This window comes from Alexandromys fortis, unplaced genomic scaffold (genome assembly GCF_014885135.2).
Source record: "Alexandromys fortis isolate MF-2015 unplaced genomic scaffold, M_Fortis_MF-2015_v1.1 scaffold_7, whole genome shotgun sequence".
Lineage (NCBI taxonomy): Eukaryota > Metazoa > Chordata > Mammalia > Rodentia > Cricetidae > Alexandromys > Alexandromys fortis.
Window position 1 is genome coordinate 13,576,813 of NW_026067920.1, and position 19,010 is coordinate 13,595,822.

A 19,010-nucleotide genomic window follows, 5' to 3' on the forward strand; every position below is an offset into this window, starting at 1 on the left:
AAGCTCCCAGGCTTCTTTGAGGGCTGTGGGGGAGCCATTGGGAGATGTTATGTGTGCAATACATCTGATTTTTAACTGGGAAGAGCGCATGACTTGAACTACTCATTTCTGTCCATTTCCCAATAAATGCAACTGAATCATAAAAGGAGAAAAACGGGAAAGGAAGGAAGAAATTCTCTCATTTCCAAGAAGTGCTAATGATAAGAAGGACAGGACTTTTTGAGATGCCCTGATCCTAAGAAACTGCTGGTCCCTACTAGGAAGAACACGTGGCTTGTGTAGGTTCTTCCCGAGAGACGTGACATTTTGCTGAAAGTGCCAGTAACCTAGGGCTTTCTAAGTAATGAGCTGAGCTCAGGAGAAGATAATGGCACCTGAACAAAAGGGCAGCCAACATTTCCTGAGGGCCAGGTGTCTTCTCTGCTCTCTCAAGAGACGATTTTCTGGGTCTCCTTGTGAGGAAGCTGCAGCGGGGTGATGTCCTGTAACTCTCCGGTCCCACAGAAATGGTGAGGTAGAGATGGGACCTGAACAGTACTTGCTTCTGTGGGCCCATTTCCATGGCAACTTCCGAAGCATGGAGGCCAGTTGCTAGGGCCATGTTCATTGCTAACACCTGAGAGCTTTGCTGTGCCGGCCAAACAAGATAGGATGTGGTTAGCATGCGTCGTGCTCAGTTCTTATAAGGGGAGACCAGAAGAGAGATAGAGGAGAGGAAGGAAAATAAGAAAATGGAGAACGAGCCTTAAAGCCCTCCCTACAAAAAGAACCATACAGTGCAAAGACTTTACTAGGCTGACGTTACCAGTTGGTTGTCCCTAGATAGTAAAGGACTTGAACTCTCTGTGTGCCCTGCCCTCTTAGCCTCTTAGCGCGTGAATTAACGTCGTGTGAACTGCAGCTGGTGGCAGAATTCCACAGGAGGGTTGTTAGTCTCCAAGCCACTGGTCCCAGGCTCACAGGTGCTCATGGCCAGCTCTTACAGATACCCTCTCTGCTCCTCACTCTCTGAGCTGGTACCTGAGAAACAGGCTTTCTGGGGAGAGCACATGGAGAAATAACCAAAGCAGAACTAGGCCTCCATTGCTTCCTGCAGTGTGTGCCATTGTCAGGAGCCTGCTAACCATCCCCCACCCCAGTTTCTCAGCCTGAGTGTGTCTCAGTACCTTTCCACAGACAAGTGCCCACCCAAAGGCCTGCGCTGCCAGCTAGCACCAGGGCGCGTGGCCTAGAGGGCGTCCTTCCCTCGCTCTGCCTTCTCGCTGAGTCACTCTTTGCTTGGAATTTTGACAGGGACCCGTTGGGCTTCTGGAAGGGAGGGACATCAGAGGATCCACCCTCTGTGTGTCCCTGGAGAGATTACACTATCTCTGGCCTCCCTGAAGCTGGGTTTAGGCTTCTGGAATCTTTGAAGCTGACACAAAGCCAGTTCTGGGTATGAGACGGAATGGCCATGAATGTAAGCAGAGCCCACAAGGAGGTAACCCATTTGGGGTCCTCTTCTCCTGAAGACTTTGGGACTTAGAGTGCTCAGCTTCACTTGGCATATGTCCCCTCATTTAATGCACTGGCGTATCCTACACCCCACCAGTGTGAGAGCTGTCCACTTCTGAGCTATATTTAGGGAGCCAGGTCAAGTGGAACAGTTCACATGTTTACAGCCCTACATTTTGCCAAGTGGTAATTGGCACTAGCAGACAGTTCAGTTTGTTGCTCTTGGAAGTGTGTTGCTGGGAAGGCCGGTCTACTGCCCCGTGTGGAACGTCTTTGCTCAGTTCATACAGCCATACAGCAGACGGAAACGCTCATTGGTTGGCTCATACCTCAGTACTCCGATAATGACTAAACTTGTCATGCATGACCCTTCCAGGCTGCCGTCCTACCATGCCTCTCCACTTGTCCACTTGTCTGGTGAGCACAACCACTCCTGTGCCTTGCGGTGGGTGCCTCTGGCTATGTCTCTGCCCAGCCCTTCCAGGACTGGGGTGTTGGAAGATAACCCCAGAAACCTCCTGGTGTCCCTGCTGCCATCTGTAATTAGTGCACTGGTACATGTTCTGGTTATCCAGCAAGGTCCCCCACATACTCTCTACCGTCAGCATACTGGCTTACTTAGGCAGTCTGGTAAATACGTCTCTCGCCACACCGAATTTCAAATGGAACAGGAAATAAATATTTACAGGAGGATCTTCAGGTCATCATTATGGTGACATCGTCTCTCCCCCTCCTCTTACGCATAAAGTCTTTTAACCCAGATCCAAGACCTCAAATGACATCACCGGCAAGCACCTTCTTCTGCCTCCACTGTGTTCATCTTACTCATCAGAGTATCCCTTTTCTCTGTCTTTAAAGCTCTTGTTATTGGGTCTGGAGAGATGGCTCAGTAGTTAAGAGCACTGACTGCTCTTCCAGAGAACCTGGGTTCAATTCCCAGAACCCACAACTGTCTGTAACTCCAGTTTCATGGAATCTGGTACCCTCATACAGACATACATGCTGGCAAAACACAAATGCACATAAAAACTAATCTTTTTTTAAAAAAAAAAAAAAGCTTTAATTGTGTTAATCTTCTCTCGCTCACATGGCTCTTCCTGAATCACAGGAATGTCCACATGGCCCCTCTGTATACTTAGTACCATGCAGCTAAATAAGTAATGTTCTTGCTTAAAATGTAACACTTTTTTTTATGTCCATTGGTGTTTTGCTTGCATGTATGCCTATGTGAGGATGTCTGGTCCTGGAACTGGAGTTACCAACAGTTGTGAGCTATCATGTAGTTGCTGGGAATTGAACCTGGATCCTTTGGAAGAGCAGCTAGTGCTCTTAAGCATCGAGCCATCTCTCCAGCCCCAAATGTAACACTTTTTTAAAAATACAGAAAAAGCATGAAGCTTAAAACATACAGAAAATATCTCTAAGCTTTCTTTATTTTCAGCCCACCAGATTCAACCTTCCAAATTGTAGGTCTGTGAGACCCCGGGTCCTGACCTAGCTGTCAGAAACTTGATGTATAACAGGAGAGGGCGAGAAGATGGGGGAACTTACAAATGTCCCCATAATGACTGGAAGATCCTCCTGTAAATATTAGAACAGTCGTTTTTAACTCTCTGCTCTTCCCTTGTACTTGTACTTGTAAGCCATTCATGGTTCTGTCAGCTGGAGTTTTGTTTACCCTAATTTGTTCACTGTGATAATTTAATACCGCATTAATAAAATATAAACAAAAAATAGGGCAGGGGTTGGGATGTAATTTACTATCAGGGTTCTTGACTCACATCTTCAAGGCTCTGGGTTCTGCCCTCCCTTAGTGCTGAATGTAAAATCCAGGTGTGCCACGTCAGCGCAAGGGCGACACTGCCCTCTTCCCCTATGTTCTCTACCTTGTCTGCTCTGGAAGCAAATCTGGCAGCTGGAACTGGGAGCAAGACAAAGTGACGCTGGGAACAACCCCAATGTCAATCTACACAACAGCCTAAGACACAGAGATGATGGCCTTAAGCTTCTCCCAGGAGGGGCTAGTCCCATTCAGAGTGCTGACACAGGAGACCACTGCTAGGATTTTCAGAGCTGGAACACACGAATGGTGCTCGCCCTGACGTCCCCGGCCCTGACTCCCTTGTCTTGGGTGGGCTGCCGAGTTGTCTTCCCGCGGCTCTTCCCATCTGAGGAAGGTGGCAAACGGTAGTTGGGTGTAGCCCATGCCATAGGCCCATGGGATTCTTTGTGGACAAGGAGATAAGGCGTTATCTTCCCAGCCCGTGGCTTTGTGCCGAGCACAAAGCTAACTACTTGTCTTCACAGTGCCTCAGTCAGGCCCTTGGAGGGTTATCATGAAAAAGCACGCGAACCTGACGGAGCAGATGGGATTATTCCCACTTGGCGGATAAGGAAAGTGAGCTCCAATAGGCAGCACGTGATGCATTTTCCAGCCAGGAGGGCAAGCCCCGCATAGATGCCTCCGCTGGCGTGGTGTGGTCAGCTGCCTCTTCATCCCACGAGATCATGGCCGCCTTTGTTTCCTGCAGACTTGTGAATGTCTGAGTTCAAGGACACCCAGATCCAAAGAAATCCAGAGGGTCCAATTGAATTGGAGAGCCAGTAGACAGTAATGTCTGACACTGTGTGAAAGAAATGTCAAAAATTATTTTCTCCATTTTTGACTTTGCTCTAAATAGACTTGTGTCCTGGAACTGCATGTGAAACCCAATGCTTTCTGCCATTTCTCAATTAGTTCAAGTGGATTTCTGAAAATAGCCAACTATTGTGGTCATTAAGTAGGGAACTTTTTAGTCCAATCCTGTCATGGGTAGCCTGTGCCTCCTGTCCATGCCGCCAAGGGGACACTGTGTGCTGGTCAGTCGTGGCCTCTTTCTGAGCATGCCTATGACCTGGAATAGGCTCAGGTGAAGACCAAAGGCTATAGTCAGAGAGAGACAGGGTGGGAGACGGCTTCTGAAGAAGCATCTCCAGGCTAGGGTCCCAAAGCAGGCCTTGCAGACTCCATAATCCTGTGAGGACCAAACACTGGGAGCCGAGAGACTGGGGAACCCAGTTCTCCAGAAGAAAAGATCTGGGTATCTATGTCCAATCACAAAGCCCGCAAAGTCACTTGAGCAAGTAAGACGTGCAGATCCAGGCTGGGGCTATGCATGTGCGTAGCTGAATGGAAACCACAGCATTTACAAACGCGGGTAGTTGTGAGCTTTGATGGTTGTGTTGTTGTTTGTTTTAGCATCTTCTCATGGTTCATCCCTCTGTTTACTGAACTGTGTGATCTGCCAAGAGATTCCCTGGTAGCAGTTGCCAGGGTTAGAGGAATTTTGACACAAGCTCCCCCCCACACACACACATAGCTCTGTAGGCTGTTGGGGCATTTGGAAGTTAGATGCGGTCTATAAAGAGAGGTAAGGAATATGGCAGCCTGAGCCTAGCAGACAGATGTGTTGGGATGGGAGTCTGAAAGCCACAGCCTACAATGCACACACAAGCCAGATGCAGGATGGTGAGCAGGGAGCACAGGCAGGAGGTGCCCCAGACCACAGCCTTGGCTAAGCAGTGGCAGGGGTGGTGGTAGTGGATTTGTGGAGGTGCTGGGGGAAATGAGGCTCATCGGAAAAACTGGGGTGATCATTGGGCTTTGCAAACAGTGGTGGAGGTGCTCTGGTGGATTGGATTAGCTAGACCCTGGTTCATCGATGCATGTGGAGATGTAGGAAGATAACTAGGCCTTGGGAAGAGGGTGAATTTGGAGACAGGCAACTGTCTGGGGCCTGGAAGGCAGGGGCGTGACACGCAGGATGAAGCCCGTGTGCATTCTGTTCTCTGGGCCCTGGCATAGGACCGCTGCCCTCTCTTTCCACGTGTGTGTGCCTAGAGCCGTTCAGGACCTCAGAACCTGCCCAGCAGGACCCTTGAAGTCTGCACAGGAAGAACTGGTTCCCCAGGGGAAGAGGTTTGACAGCCTCACAGCTGATCTGACCTGCATCTGGGTGAGCGGTGGAGTCACTTAAGTAGGTGTAAGACCACACACCAACACTCCTCTGCTCCGTGTCTGTGGGCAGAACATGGAGCTTCTTTGTATTTTAGCTGTCTCTTTGCAAGGCTGGAACCACAGCATCTTCTATAAGTGAAGTCAGCTGGCTAGTGTCCTCTTCCGGTGAGAAAGCCCCGAGCCACCTAGCCAACAGAGAGGATGATGAACAAATGTATCCGTCTGTGAAGTGTGTAGATTCTCAGAGGATCCACCTCTGGCTTCCCCCTACACTCCCGGAGAAGGGTGCCTACAGCGTCTGTGGAGACCTAGTGCCCTTTGCAGCCCCAACCCTGTCACTCTCGCTCACTCAGCCACACCCATGGGCTGCCTGCCCCTTCAGTAGATCGGTAAGGAAGGCCAAGGTCGCTGTGAGTGGTAGACCTGTTAGTAACAGACTTCCCTGTGGCTGACGGGTTAACTATGGCGACTTAAAGAGTGGGGTGTAAAATCAAGCTACAGTGTATTTCTGAATGCCAGTAAATACAAATCTGAACCCGTTACCTTCCACAGAAAACCGTCATCGTCCAATTTGGACCTGAAAGTGGAGCAGACGTCCTTGCTCTCATTCTGAAAATCTCACCTAGCTTTCAGCCTCTCCGTTAGGTGCAGCATCAGGAGCTGCTCGTGAGAGGTGCCGCTGATGCAGCCAAAGCGTGTGTGGTCTCTGCCCTGTCAACCTGTTTTCCGTCATGTTCACAGGGTGGCAGTTCAAACAGGGTTCAGAATCTCAGGTGACTGCAGCATGCTATACGGTGGTGATGGCAAAATATGGCGCATCAGAATCCCCTACCAGAGAAGTGTGATAAAAAACTATTTTGTGGCCAAGAGGTGGTAACTCACACCTTTAATCCCAGCGTTAGGGAGGCAGAGGTAGAAGGATCTCTGTGAGTTCAAGGCCAGCCTGGTCTGCAGAGCAAGTTCCAGGACAGGCCCCAAAACTGCACAGAGAAACTCTGTCTCAAAAACCAAAAAAAAAAGAAAATGTATTTTGTGATTTTTTGAAATACTTGTAAATATTCTCAGTGCAGCCAATAGTGATGGCAGATGTCACTAATCCCAGCACTCGGGAGGCAGCGGCAGGAGGATCTCTGGGTGTTTTTAAGGCCTGCCTGCTGTACACACAGCAAACTCCAAGACAGCTGAGGCTTCAAAAGTGTAATCCTGTCTCAAAATTTTATCCCTGTCGTTTCATAAAACACTAACTTAAAGTTGGGGATAGACTGTCCCATAAACGAGGGGAAAGGCAAAAGCAAATCACTGAGTGTTTCCTCTGCCCTCCCCACAGTGGGATGAGCTGCTTCTGCTGGGACTTCACAGGCTGTCACAGGGCAGAGCGACCCTTACCTGAAGTCCTCTGCAAAAGGACGAGCAGCCAGTAGCTGTGTCCTTTCCCATATGCCTGCTGCTGGGAGCAGCCTGGAAGTGTTGTCAGACAGCGTGATGGTCAGCCAGCTGCCAGACACAAGACACTCTCAATGGCCCATGAGCTTACCTCTCCCGTGTGTGCGTGAGGAATGGCAGGCTTAGCGGTGAGGGCCACGCAGCAGGCATAACCAGGGCGAAGGTATTTGCGGCACCCTGTAGGTTATTGGTGGTTTGGGGAACTCTGTCGTAAATGCACTGTCACCCGACGTGACCATGTACAGGCGAGTGTATGTGTGTGCGTGTGCATGTGCATGTGCGTGTGTGTGTGTGTGTGAGAGAGAGAGAGAGAGAGAGAGAGAGAGAGAGAGCACTTACCCTGTGAATGTGTGTGCAGCTGCAATAGCTTACACATTTCCCGAAGCCTCACAAGCACCCAAAGAGGGCTGCTTGCAAAAGTGTGTCTTTTAAATTCTGAGTGCCGTATAACTAGCCATGGCCTTACATCTTCATATTTACACGTCAGATACCAAAATGGCAAATTGTGGGACTTTCTTTGAGCCCTTACTACCAAAGCAGTGATGGCATCTACCTCACAGGCCTGTCGTTACGACGTGAGGCTGGCTGTGGGAAGCGACTTGTAATGTACCTGACGTTTATAAGGGTCCCACTGAGTTCCGACTATAAGAGACTGGATTTCAACATAGGCTGGGGTTTTGCTGTTTGCCAAGACACGGCGATTTATGAAAATATTGTATTAATTAGTTGTGCTATGGTGAAGGTGTGGAGCAGAACAGAGTACAATTTGCAGGGACTCAGGTATCAAACTCAGGTCCTCAGTCTTGGCTGCAAGTGCCTCCACCCTCTGAGCCATTTCACCAGGCAACAACCTAATTCATGACGACTTTGATGGGATGCGTGGTGGTAACTTTAACTGTAGAGATTTAGACCAAGAAGCAAAACAAATAGATGGAAAACGTGTGTCACTTCCCAAAAGGGGATGAGACAGTATCTCCTTAACTATGTTTATACATTATCTCCATATTTTATCGTTTTCCATGGAGAGGACTGAGAGGAGGTAGCCCAGTGGTAAAATACTTACTGTGAGCACATGAGAATCTGAGTCTGGATCCCTAGAACCCAAGTGAAATCCCATCAGTGGCAGGGAAAAGCCAAGAGGATTCTCTGAGGTCTTTGCTAGCCAGTATAATTGAATTGGCAAGCTATAAATTCAGTGATAGCATTATCTATAATAATAATAATAATAGTAATAGTAATAATAATAGTAATAGTAATAGTAATAATAATAGAGAGAGAGCAATTGAAGAAGACATCAGACATTGACATCTCCACATACATATACACACACGTGTGAACACAACTGCACATGCACTATCCACATATATAGTTTTTCATGGGGGAAAAGAGAAGAGTCTGTGGCCAAACAAATATGAAAAACAACGGTTTAAGTAACGTTTGATAAATGTGTCTAGTCCTGGAGTTCTTTAGCCTTTTTCCTGCTAAGTCAGTAGTTGATCCAACAAGTTGAATTTAACCAGCTGCATTGTGTACACAATTCTGACAGCCACTCTTAGAAAGAAACCGTGTGTGTGTGTGTGTATGCACCTGATGTGTGTACATACATGTACACACATACAGACACGGTATACTATGTCTTAGAAATAGGAACTCACCAGGAGCTGCCTGAAAAGAGAGTGCAAACCTGGAGATTTGGTGCCCTTTCTGAAGGCGACTGCTCGGTAAAGAGCCTACAGAAATCCAGTCAACGTAGATTGGAAACTTTATTTTCTCTAGATACAGTCTAAGACAAAAACAAATGAAGATCAGTAGAGGTACAGCCTACCCCGAGGAAACATGCTATTGTGGAGATGTGTGCGCTCCCCGGAGATACTGTAATGTGGCTGACCTCGTGGACTGGCCCTACTAAATGGTTTCTCATTGTTCTAGAATGTCTTCAGGTACTTCTAAGCTGCTGAGCCCATCGGAGATTATTCACAGTGGTTCAGTGTGATGAAACCCTGAATTGAGACCCTTGGGGTCAGGCGTCCTGTTCTGAGTAATGACTTCTATTGCCTGTGTGAAGACCAACAGTAAAAAAATTAGCAGCTAACTAGTGGTTTTACATAGTAATATCCTTTTGAAAATAGCACTGTCTTCTAAACCTGTACTGTGTGATGATATTCCAACCTGGCTTTCTTTTTGCCTTCTTTGTTGCAGTTGCATATGGGGCTGATGGCTTTAGGGATTTTCATGCAATAATACCCAAATCTTTCTCCCGTAAGTATATGCTTGGCTTCTAGACAACAGTAGCATGCGCTCATTTCATGGACAGTTCCATCACACGCACGCCACAACTTGCATGTTCTCTCATCAGCGCCCTCCTTTACACTTGGAAAAACAACGTGATGACCCAAATGGTTGCCATTTTGTTCATTAACACCCACGATTGGTCACGTCACTGATTTAATAAAGTACAAAGGTAGAGGGTGAGGGGGGCTGTTTGATTGGTTTGGGTTTTTGTTTTGTTTTTGTTTATGTGAGCCCTGCCTGGCCTGGAATGTTCTGTGGTGCCCAGGCTCACCTTAAGTTTGTGATGATCTTCCTGCCTTTGCCTTCTGGGAGCTTGGCACACCCATGCCCAGTTTACAAGTAAGGTTTTAAGAACATGAAATTGGAGCAATAGTGAAGGAAGAGCTAATGTAGGCATAGTGGGTCTGTTCAGCAGGGTCCGGATTAGAGTTGAGATCAACAACTTTGTGGTCCATGCTTCCTGCCAGCATCAAACAAACCAACATCTTTTCAGATAACTTGTGCAATTTAGTGTGACGGGAAGGGAGCACGTTCTCCTTTTCTTGCTCTGGAGTGCTAACCTCAGAACAGAGAAGACAAAAAACCCATGGGTTTCCAGCCCATTCTTCCGCGGTGGCTCACTGCATGAACGTGCACCCTGTTGGCATGCATGCAGGCTAGCCTGCTCTCCTCTGAGCTACTGCACCAAAAACTAGATAGTAATTTTGTTTCTTAGTATATTGAGAGTTGAAAATGGTAATTATATTTGGTCAACCATAAGGAGTATTTTCAAGAATAGAGAAGCCTTTTTTCTTTTGTTTTTTAAATGTTTAATTTAATTTTTATTTTGCATGCATTCACGGTGGGGTGAGGGTGTCAGAGCCCCTAGAACTGTAGTCACTTACAGACAGTTCTGAGCGGCCATGGGTGCTGGGAATTGAACCTGGGTCCTTTGGCAGAGTAGTTAGTGCTCTTAACTGCTGAGCCATGTCATCTCTCTAGCCTCGGCTTTTCTTTTTCTTAATGCAAATGAAATTAATACAAAAGTGTTACGCGTTGTTAATCCCCTTAGGTTTTCGGTTTTCGGGCCTTATATCAATAATTTTTTGGTATTATGAAGCAGCACCAGAAATCAGACTGTGTGGATTTCACTTTGAGGAGAGATTTGTTTGCTTCGGTCAAACCCAAAATCACGCCCTTAGGCCAGCTGTTGACGTTGTGCTATTACAACTATACTTTTAACACTGAAGTGTCGGTAACAGTAAGGTCAGGCTTCTGACGTCCTGTCAGCAGATACTATTTGGGAAGTACAGGATTTGGCAGTACCCAACTGTGTATGCTTAGGGTCAAAGACCGGATTGACTTCTCCTGCCAGAACATAAGGAGTTTATTGGGTGTCAGTCCTACCGATGTCCCTGGAGCTCAGCTGGAAGGTTAGAGCTGCAGGCTTGTTTCTTCAGTGTAGGCGTGCGTGTTGCACGCATGCACATCTTTTATGTGTGAGTAGACGTGAATGCGCCAGGGCAGGAGGAACTCTTGTGAATTTTGAGACAATCGATCTCATTATTTTTTTGGAATGTTTTGATATGTCAGATGCTCATAATAGTAAAACAGCACGTTCTAAGACGTGTTGTCATTAAGACTGCGGAAGGGGCAAAGCCCAGCATAGCCTAACGTTCAAGCGGATGGCTGAGGTTTTCCAGATGGAGACAGTGCTGCCTTGTAAGAATGACAGTGGGAAATCTTCTGAGCCATTGTAGATGTTTTCGTGTATTTCATGTCTATGTACTTATAAAAATTAGTTCATAGGACTATCTCTTCTTCTTTCTCTCGCCCCCTCAGTATCCCTAAGTTGTAAGTACCTTTCTGGAACAAAAGGATAGTTGATCCTCAAGGCTCCACCCAACAGCAACCAAACTGTTCTGGGCCAATATCGCCACCTTGTGGTCATGCTGAAGAACTAACCCACAGGCTCACAGGCACCTCCCTTCTTGAAGTTAAAATAACCTTTACCCGGCTTTGGCTCCCTAGATTTCTGAGAGAAATAGAAATGTGCTTGATACTGCTCCTTTTGTATAATATCAGCTACTCGCTGTATCTCTTTTACCTTTGACTTCACTATACTTGAAAGTCTAAAACACCAGGTAGGACTATTTCTAAAAAATATACTGGATCAGATAGAAACCCTACTATTTTAACTATGTTTCAAGGGATATTAAGTTATAGAATTTGTTCTAACTAATGCTTACATTTTGTTTTCTGGGACAAGGTGTCACATGTCTCGAGCTCCCCATGTAGTGGAGGATGACCAGGGACTCCTAACCCCTTGCCTCTGCCTCCCAAATGCTGACATTATGGCTGTGCACCACAGACATAAAAACACCAACTGCACATACACAGATGTCTCAGATCATCACTTAATAACCACAGACAAACCAAAATATACCTTAAGTACTTTTATCCCATTAGATTTTGCTATCTTTATCTCATTTTCCCTTTTTACAATGTTAAGATTTAGTTTATATGGCCTAAACCCGTGCTGAAGGGACAACTTCAATTTTTTCCCTCGACAAATCACAGTCTGAGTTCTAAAACTACATTTCTAGTAACCACGGGGATGCATTCTGAAAAGAGAACAACAATGAAAACAGCAGAGCATCTGTGAGCCAGAAGCTGCCAGTGTGCCTTACACCTCTGCGTTAAAACGTCCAGTAATTCACAAGGGTACAGCACAGCTGGCGGTGAAGCCAGGCCTCTGGGCTCCCATTGGCCTGAGTTCCTTAATTTCTCTGGATTGTTTGATTCTAACCTTTTTCTAGCCGCTAGGGGCCTTGGCACACTGGAGGAGCATTCTCTTAGGATAATGGGGTCACCGGGCTGGTGGGCCACCTCTAAAATACACAGTGATGAGGTTTTCACTTCTCCCCATTTTGAGTAGCATCTGAGAAACAATGTAGCTTTTATTAGGGACTTGGAAATATCCATGTTAATATTAGCCACGTTTGGGGAACACTTACATCGGGACTCATCCACTATCTGTGAGTTGCTGGAAGAGCATGGGGCAGGCTGAACCTAGAACCTTCCCAGGAAACACTTAGAGGAATCCATCCGTGTTCTATATTTAATCAGCTCAATGCAGCACTTTATTGAGTTCCTCATTGTTCTAAGTAGTGCAGTGGGGATAGAGTTTTCAGGATATTTGCAAGTTGATTCCTTCAAAGACTGCAGCATTTCACTGAAGGAACACCACAGCTAAATAGTTCTAAACAGAGCCCCCCATTTCCATGGGCAGCAATCTAGCAGATTTCTTCTACTTTTTAGCACCCACTTTGCATTTTATCCCCAGAGATATGAGGGCCTTCCCCATCTCTGTACAGAAAATCCCCTACACTGCAGGGATCTGAAATTCCTCATGCTGACCGTGTAACTTGTGTCTCACCAAAACCTCTTCTCTCTGGCCATCTCAGACATCACAGACTTCCCTACTCTAAACACGGCCAGGAACGCCCTCATCACAACCACCAAGCTCCCAAAGCTAGAGCACTCAGCAGTTACCATGGAACTCTTCCTATGCCAGAATAGATGGAGGGCCTGTTGGGAGCCTCTCTGCCTTGTTTCCACGACTTACAGTCCTTGGCCACGCCCACAGGCATCTGCAGGCACCGTATCTTTCTCAGAAACAAGAGCTTTCTGATGCTAAAAAGTTCTAGTTACTGTTCATCCTCCCCTCACCATGGATCTCTCCCCACCCAGCACACAGACACACGACACACACAATTGTATATGATTACATGTATTGTATATATAAATTATATATATTGAATTATATATGTAAATGAAAATACTACCACTCCAGTAAACGTCAGATCAAGTACGTTTGAAATTCTTGCTCTGTGACCTTAGTAGCCATCCATCTATTTCCTCCCCATACATCTCTTCCCCCAGATTGTATTTGGTACCCACTCTGATCGCGGGACAACTTATGAACAACTCTCGTGCCATTTGAGCTGCCTTTCTCTCTCGGTTCTGTCGCAGCTGGAGGCAGCGCCATCTTATAGGGTAGAAATGCCAAAGCCCTGCCTTCAGCTTCCCTTGTCACACTGGTGGTACCCCCCCCCCCCCGTGGCTTTGAGGAAGCATCCTCCTCCGGATTTTTCACCTGCTTCCTCCCTGACTCTGCCCCCTCTCCCCTGTCCTGGGCAGCCTGCTGGTGTAGAGCACTTCCTGGAGGCCTGAAGGTCACTGCCTATGCACCCTGCCATCCCGGTCTTCTCTGGGAAGCACCCACATAGGCATTGGTGACATGTGCCATGGAGTTCCCCAGAGGACCGCACAGGAACTCTGCCGTTCTTATTCAGGCAGAAAAGTGCTTATGACTGGCATGTGCTTCTGTGCCCTGTGTGCAGTGCCCTCAGGAAAACAGGGTCACTTCCCTTTGACGAGGCTCCTTCACCTTAATGGAATCCAGCCGAGTCAGGGATCATCCCAACACGTGTTCTTCTGCAGGGTGGCTTTTGTCCCGCTGTGGGTGCTTCTGGGTTAAACTCTCTACTGCAGCCCTGTGTCGTAGCTGTCGTGGCAGGAGAACTTACCACGACAAGCTGTGTTTTGTTCCAGGGTGTTTTTAGCTATGCTGCCTCACTTAAAAAAAAAAAAGATGAATAATTGCAAAATAACCAGAGATTGAGGATTTTTTTTTTTTGTAGCTTTATCATGCTCCCGAGAGAGCAAGTTTGATGTAGTCTATGGTCTGTCATTATAGCAAAACTTTTAGAGGCTAGGGGCATATAAAGAATAGAGGTTCATTTTGCTTGTACTTCTGGAGGAAGAGAAGTCAGGCATGGTGTCCACAGCTGGTAAGGGTCTTCTTGCTCCATCTCTAACCCGAGGCATCGTGTGGCTAGACAGAGCACTTGCTCTGGCCCAGGCCTGTCCTCCTCATCTTAGAGAACACATTGTAGTTAGCTTTGCATTGCTAAGTGAAATACTCAAGGCAAGGAGTTTACAGTGAAGTTTGTATTTATTTCTCACCCTGGGGGATTCCAGACAAAGGAGGAGGGTTGTTGGTGAAAGCAGTCAGTGATAATGACGGGGCATATGTGTTAGAGCAGACCATCCATCAGGTGTTGGGAAGCAGAGAGTGGGGAGACTTGAGTCCCGAAGCCCTCTCTGAGGGGTACCACCAGCCACAGAGACCTCCCATAGGTCCTCACCCTGTGAACCAAGCCTTCAATGAATGAGTCTGTTGGTATTTACCCAAACCATAGCAAAGTGGGTACAGACACTGACGAGTTTGCAGCTACCCCCAAAACACACCAAAGAATTCTGATACCCCAGAGTTCAGTGTCCTTAAACACCATTGTGTGAACAGCCACCTAGATAGGATCTGGCCTCGGAGGGAAGTTGGAAGGGCTGCTGATATGCAAAGTCTCAGATCAGAATCTTGTAGGGAAAAGTGTTTTTGAGAATTCCCCCGTTTCAGAATTTCTCAGTGTTACTCATGGGCTGAGTTCAGCCTAGGAGTACATTCTCACTTCCAGGACCTCAGAGCCCATGTTCTGGTCTGTACAACACATTCCAGGATTTGTCAGGAAGTCATTTCTGCGAAGAGCTGATGGGACAGTGTTGACCATAAGTGGGGACGGGGGACCCCTCTACTGCATGTCCCTCCCAGCTCTGCCATGTTCTAGCTGTGTGACCACAGCAAGCTCTTTGACAGAACTGTACCTCAACCATGACAGAATACAGGATGGTAATGTCATGCCCTTGTTGAGTTCATGTGAGATTAAATGGCAAGTGCCATTCAGTTACCAGAGGTCTTGTACAAGGTAAGTGTCAAAAACACTGGTGGTGGTCAGACCAAGCCTTGTGCTGTGGAACCGCTGTGTGTGGAGTAGGGTGTCACTTGCTGCGCCCCAGCCCCAATCCCAGTTAGCTCTCCTCAATTCGCTCAGGCTGGCCAGGGCCGTGATAGTTCCTGTACTTAGAGATGAGTAATCAAGCATAGAGAATTTGAGATGGCCTGCACCCTTAAATAAATATCTTAAATATCTCTGCACTCTTAAATAAAGGAGCCACGCCTCCTACCAGCCACTTATCTTTTGGTGTCTGGACCTCAAAAGTCCCAGTCAAGAGGAATTTGGTGAACAGAATCATCTGGCAGTCTGAGGACCAGGTGGGCTACTTAAACTGAGTATTTTCCATTGTAAAGTGACCTTGGATCTCCAAGAGTCCATTCAAACACAGGGCTGGATTCGCCCCAGGATCTTGGAACCAGCAGGGCTGAGGAATCCAAGAGTACACACTTCAGGCATTTGGGTCACACATTCATGCTCTATTATCATGTCCCAGCTGCTTCTCTGGGACCAAGCTGAGAACTCTTGACTGAAAATGCTGTTCAAGAATTATGTCAAAAGGGACTGGAGAGATGGATCAGTAGCTAATCGTTCTTGATGCTCTAGCGGAGGACCCAGACTTAGTTCTAAGAAAGCATCTACATTTGGTGGTTCACAACAGCCCGTTAGCTCTAGTTCCAGAGGGTCTGGCCCACAAGCCTGCATGGTGTAGATACAAGTACTCCTGCACACACACCAAATAAAAACAAGTAATTGTAAAAATTGTTTCTTAATTATGTCAGATAATCCCCACACTGCTTATTTTACTCAGGAAAACATACCTCCCTAACTCTCATGAGCCTGTAAAAACAGAGAAAAATGATAGCTTCTGATAGTCTCATAGCACTACAGTCTCTACTGGCCATTGCGTGTGGGATTCATCACTGTACTGTTAGTGTTTCAGGAGAATATATGTGCAAGTGTTGTATTTTCTTTTTTTTAAAAAAAAAAGGTGAATAATAAAACCCATGCAAGGATGCAGAGTCAGAGGCGAATTTTATCTTTGTTAACCTACCAACATCTTTCCGTTTGAAAAACTCTCACCTGTTGCACTCAAAGACAATTCCAGCCAACCTTTCAGTGGGGGAAGGAGCTGTAAGAGGAACAGCTCTGCCTTAGGGCGCAGGCTGAGGTGGGCCACTGTAAGATGAACAGAAGCCAAATGCAAAGAAAGTGGAACTTGGAAGAAGGAGTTGGAATTCAGAGCTCCAAACAGCAAAGATTTGTTCCAGATTCATTGTGCATACTTGTAAGAGGGCTTTTTCAGTCCTGAAAACCAGCTTCTTAACGAGTTGTGCTCATACTCACCAGTCCTAGGGAGGTTGACTGTGTGACCAGATAGCACGTCACTACCTACTGCCAGGTGCTCTCATTGTGAGCACACGGGATTCAACTCCAGGTCCCCCGCCACCCCGAGAAGTCCCACAAGCCCCCAGTGAGGTGTGATCTCTGTAAATAGCCTCTTCCTGCTTTAGAAGATGCTCCCTGTCCAGACATGCCTCTGTCCCACAGATACTCCCTGTCCAGACCTGCCTGTGTCCCTGCACCTTCAGTGTAACCCATAGGTGCCATCCACGCTCTCTGGAGGGCTAGCGCATGCAAAGCCCGGCTGCCTGCCCTGAGGTACGGGCTCAGAACTATTCCGAAGCTCGGATTGTCTATTTGATGACTTGCTGCTGCTGCTGCTGTGTTGCTGTCTTGTGACTTATTTTTTTTGCCATGACACTGAGTGGGCCTCCTGTGTTATCTCTTTCAGCCAGTAATGTTAAAGTAGAGACTCAGAGTGATGAAGAGAATGGGCGTGCCTGTGAAATGAATGGGGAAGAATGTGCAGAGGATTTACGAATGCTTGATGCCTCAGGAGAGAAAATGAATGGCTCCCACAGGGACCAAGGGAGCTCGGCTCTGTCAGGAGTTGGAGGCATTCGACTTCCTAACGGAAAACTAAAGTGTGATATCTGTGGGATCATTTGCATCGGGCCCAATGTGCTCATGGTTCACAAAAGAAGTCATACTGGTAAGGCCCGGCATAGTTTTCCTTTAGTATCTCAAGAGGTCCTGTGGGTGCTGAAGGCGCAAATTTTACTGTCACGCATGGGGATTGCAGCTTAGTAGGAGAGCTCCTGCCTAGCTCACGCGTGTTCCTGGGTTCAGAGTGCAAAAGGAGGGTGGGGAGGGGAATGTGGTCTGGAAGCATGTTTCCAGTTGACCAGCAAGGCAACCGTTGCACACAATTGGCTCCTAGGTTGTACTGAGGTACAGCTTCCTTATTCTAGGGCAGCCAGCATCTGAAAGGTCTGCTCAGCAAGCACCTAGTCAAGCCCATAAATGAAAGAGCAGGTTGACCGCATATGCGCGCCATCTTCTGAGGGCCCGATAAACTCACCGAAAAATCTCAGCCCCAGTGTTGACTTTAATGAAGCGTCCATCCTTCATGAGATAAGATCAAAAGCTACAGATACACCAAAACTGACTTCACACATTTTCCCATTGAGAAACTATAAATACAACACCTGTTTTGATCTTGTTGACACTCAAGGCTGAGTGTCCTAGCGAGTGGTGGCCTAGCAGCAAAACATTTTTCAGAAAGGGTGCCAGTGAGCTTGAGATGGTTGGCCCTGCAATCTCAGTCTCTGGGTCAGCTGGCTGGAGTGTCAGGAGTTTTCACCCCAGAGCCATAAGGAGCTGTCTGCTAAAGTCCTCTTGTCGTGGGAGGTTTGCAGGAGGCTTTGGGAGAGGCACATGAAGTAGTCAGCTCCAAGAGAGTAAAATGTGGACTATCCAGTGTTCAAGAGCTGTGCCTACCCCTGCTTTGGCAGTGTAGGAAGCCTCTCAGCTTCAGCTGGCTGCGCTACCCCTGTTCCACCTCTCTCGTAGAAGCAATCGTGTTTATGAACAGTCAGCTTCCTCTTCAGCATAGCTGTCATACCACCATCACTAAGGGCACTAAAGAGGCTTCGTATAAAACACTGATGGCCTTCGGTGCCTTTGTTTTGCATGCCTCAAGGTTTCTTTAGCACTAAAAAGAAACATCACTCTTCCTTCCATGGAGGTTTCTCGAAAGGTAAGCGTCCTCTGGTGGGTTCACCAGCTGTCACAGCCACAGAAAGCTTACCTGTAACATTAGACACCCTGGGCCATCGCTATCTGTGCCCCGGCTTCTTTGGGGCATGCGATTGCTGGCATCTGCTACTGCAGCATCCAGGAGGAAGAAAAGACAATGAAAATAAACAATAGCATGTTTCATAGAGTGAGGATGATGTCTTGAAAATGGCAGCCTTGTCTTTTTCTTACATGAGGCCCAACAAGGGTGTGTTATCCAAAAGTAATCAAGAGTAAGAACATACATAAAGCAGAAGGGCTCTCATCAAGGGATGGAGGTATTTCCAAGGTTGTGGTTTTATATATGAATAGAAACCATTTCCAAAACAATATATTCCATGTATAATATATGTGAAAATGATGTATAAGATGATTTTTTTTTAGTAGATGTTCTTCTTCAACCAAAGTTTAGCTTTCAAATTAGGTAAATTTGATTTTTCTGAAGGAACCCCTTAGTCCTCAAATTACCCATTGAAATAGACCTGGCACCTCCAGCCCTGAGAAAAGCAAATGTGAGGGTAATCTTGCCCTTGTCCTCTGTAGTAAGGTGGAAATTAGCAAGGAGACAAACTACTGTGACAGACACCCTGCCAGTCTAAGGCCTGTAGTAACATATTTCTGAAGAGGACAGACACTCTACCAGTCTAAGGCCTATAATAACACATTTCTGAAGAGACTCAAACCTCAAGTGAACTACTGTCCTGCTAATTCCTGTAAGACCTGACTGTGCAATGAAAGTTCCCTTAGGTAGATATTTGATAGGTGAATCGAGTTCTGGTATACTAAATTGCCAAAATGTGACTGGTTGC

The 19,010-nt window shown here is 46.9% G+C and overlaps 1 protein-coding gene across 13 annotated transcripts in view; it reads left to right on the forward strand.

The window, feature by feature from the left end:
- The window catches only part of Ikzf1 (IKAROS family zinc finger 1), a 92,220-nt gene that overhangs the window by 47,328 nt on the left and 25,882 nt on the right, over window positions 1-19,010 (forward strand). For 11 of the 13 annotated variants that reach the window (XM_050141186.1, XM_050141190.1, XM_050141192.1 and 8 more), the window contains one exon: window positions 16,856-17,116. The exons of 1 other annotated variant lie outside the window; for it this stretch is intronic. In XM_050141186.1, the coding sequence (XP_049997143.1) occupies window positions 16,856-17,116 (261 nt within the window). Of the gene's footprint in view, window positions 1-9,133; window positions 9,194-16,855; window positions 17,117-19,010 lie in introns of all 13 variants that reach the window. One more of the 13 variants, XM_050141197.1, reaches the window with a different exon arrangement.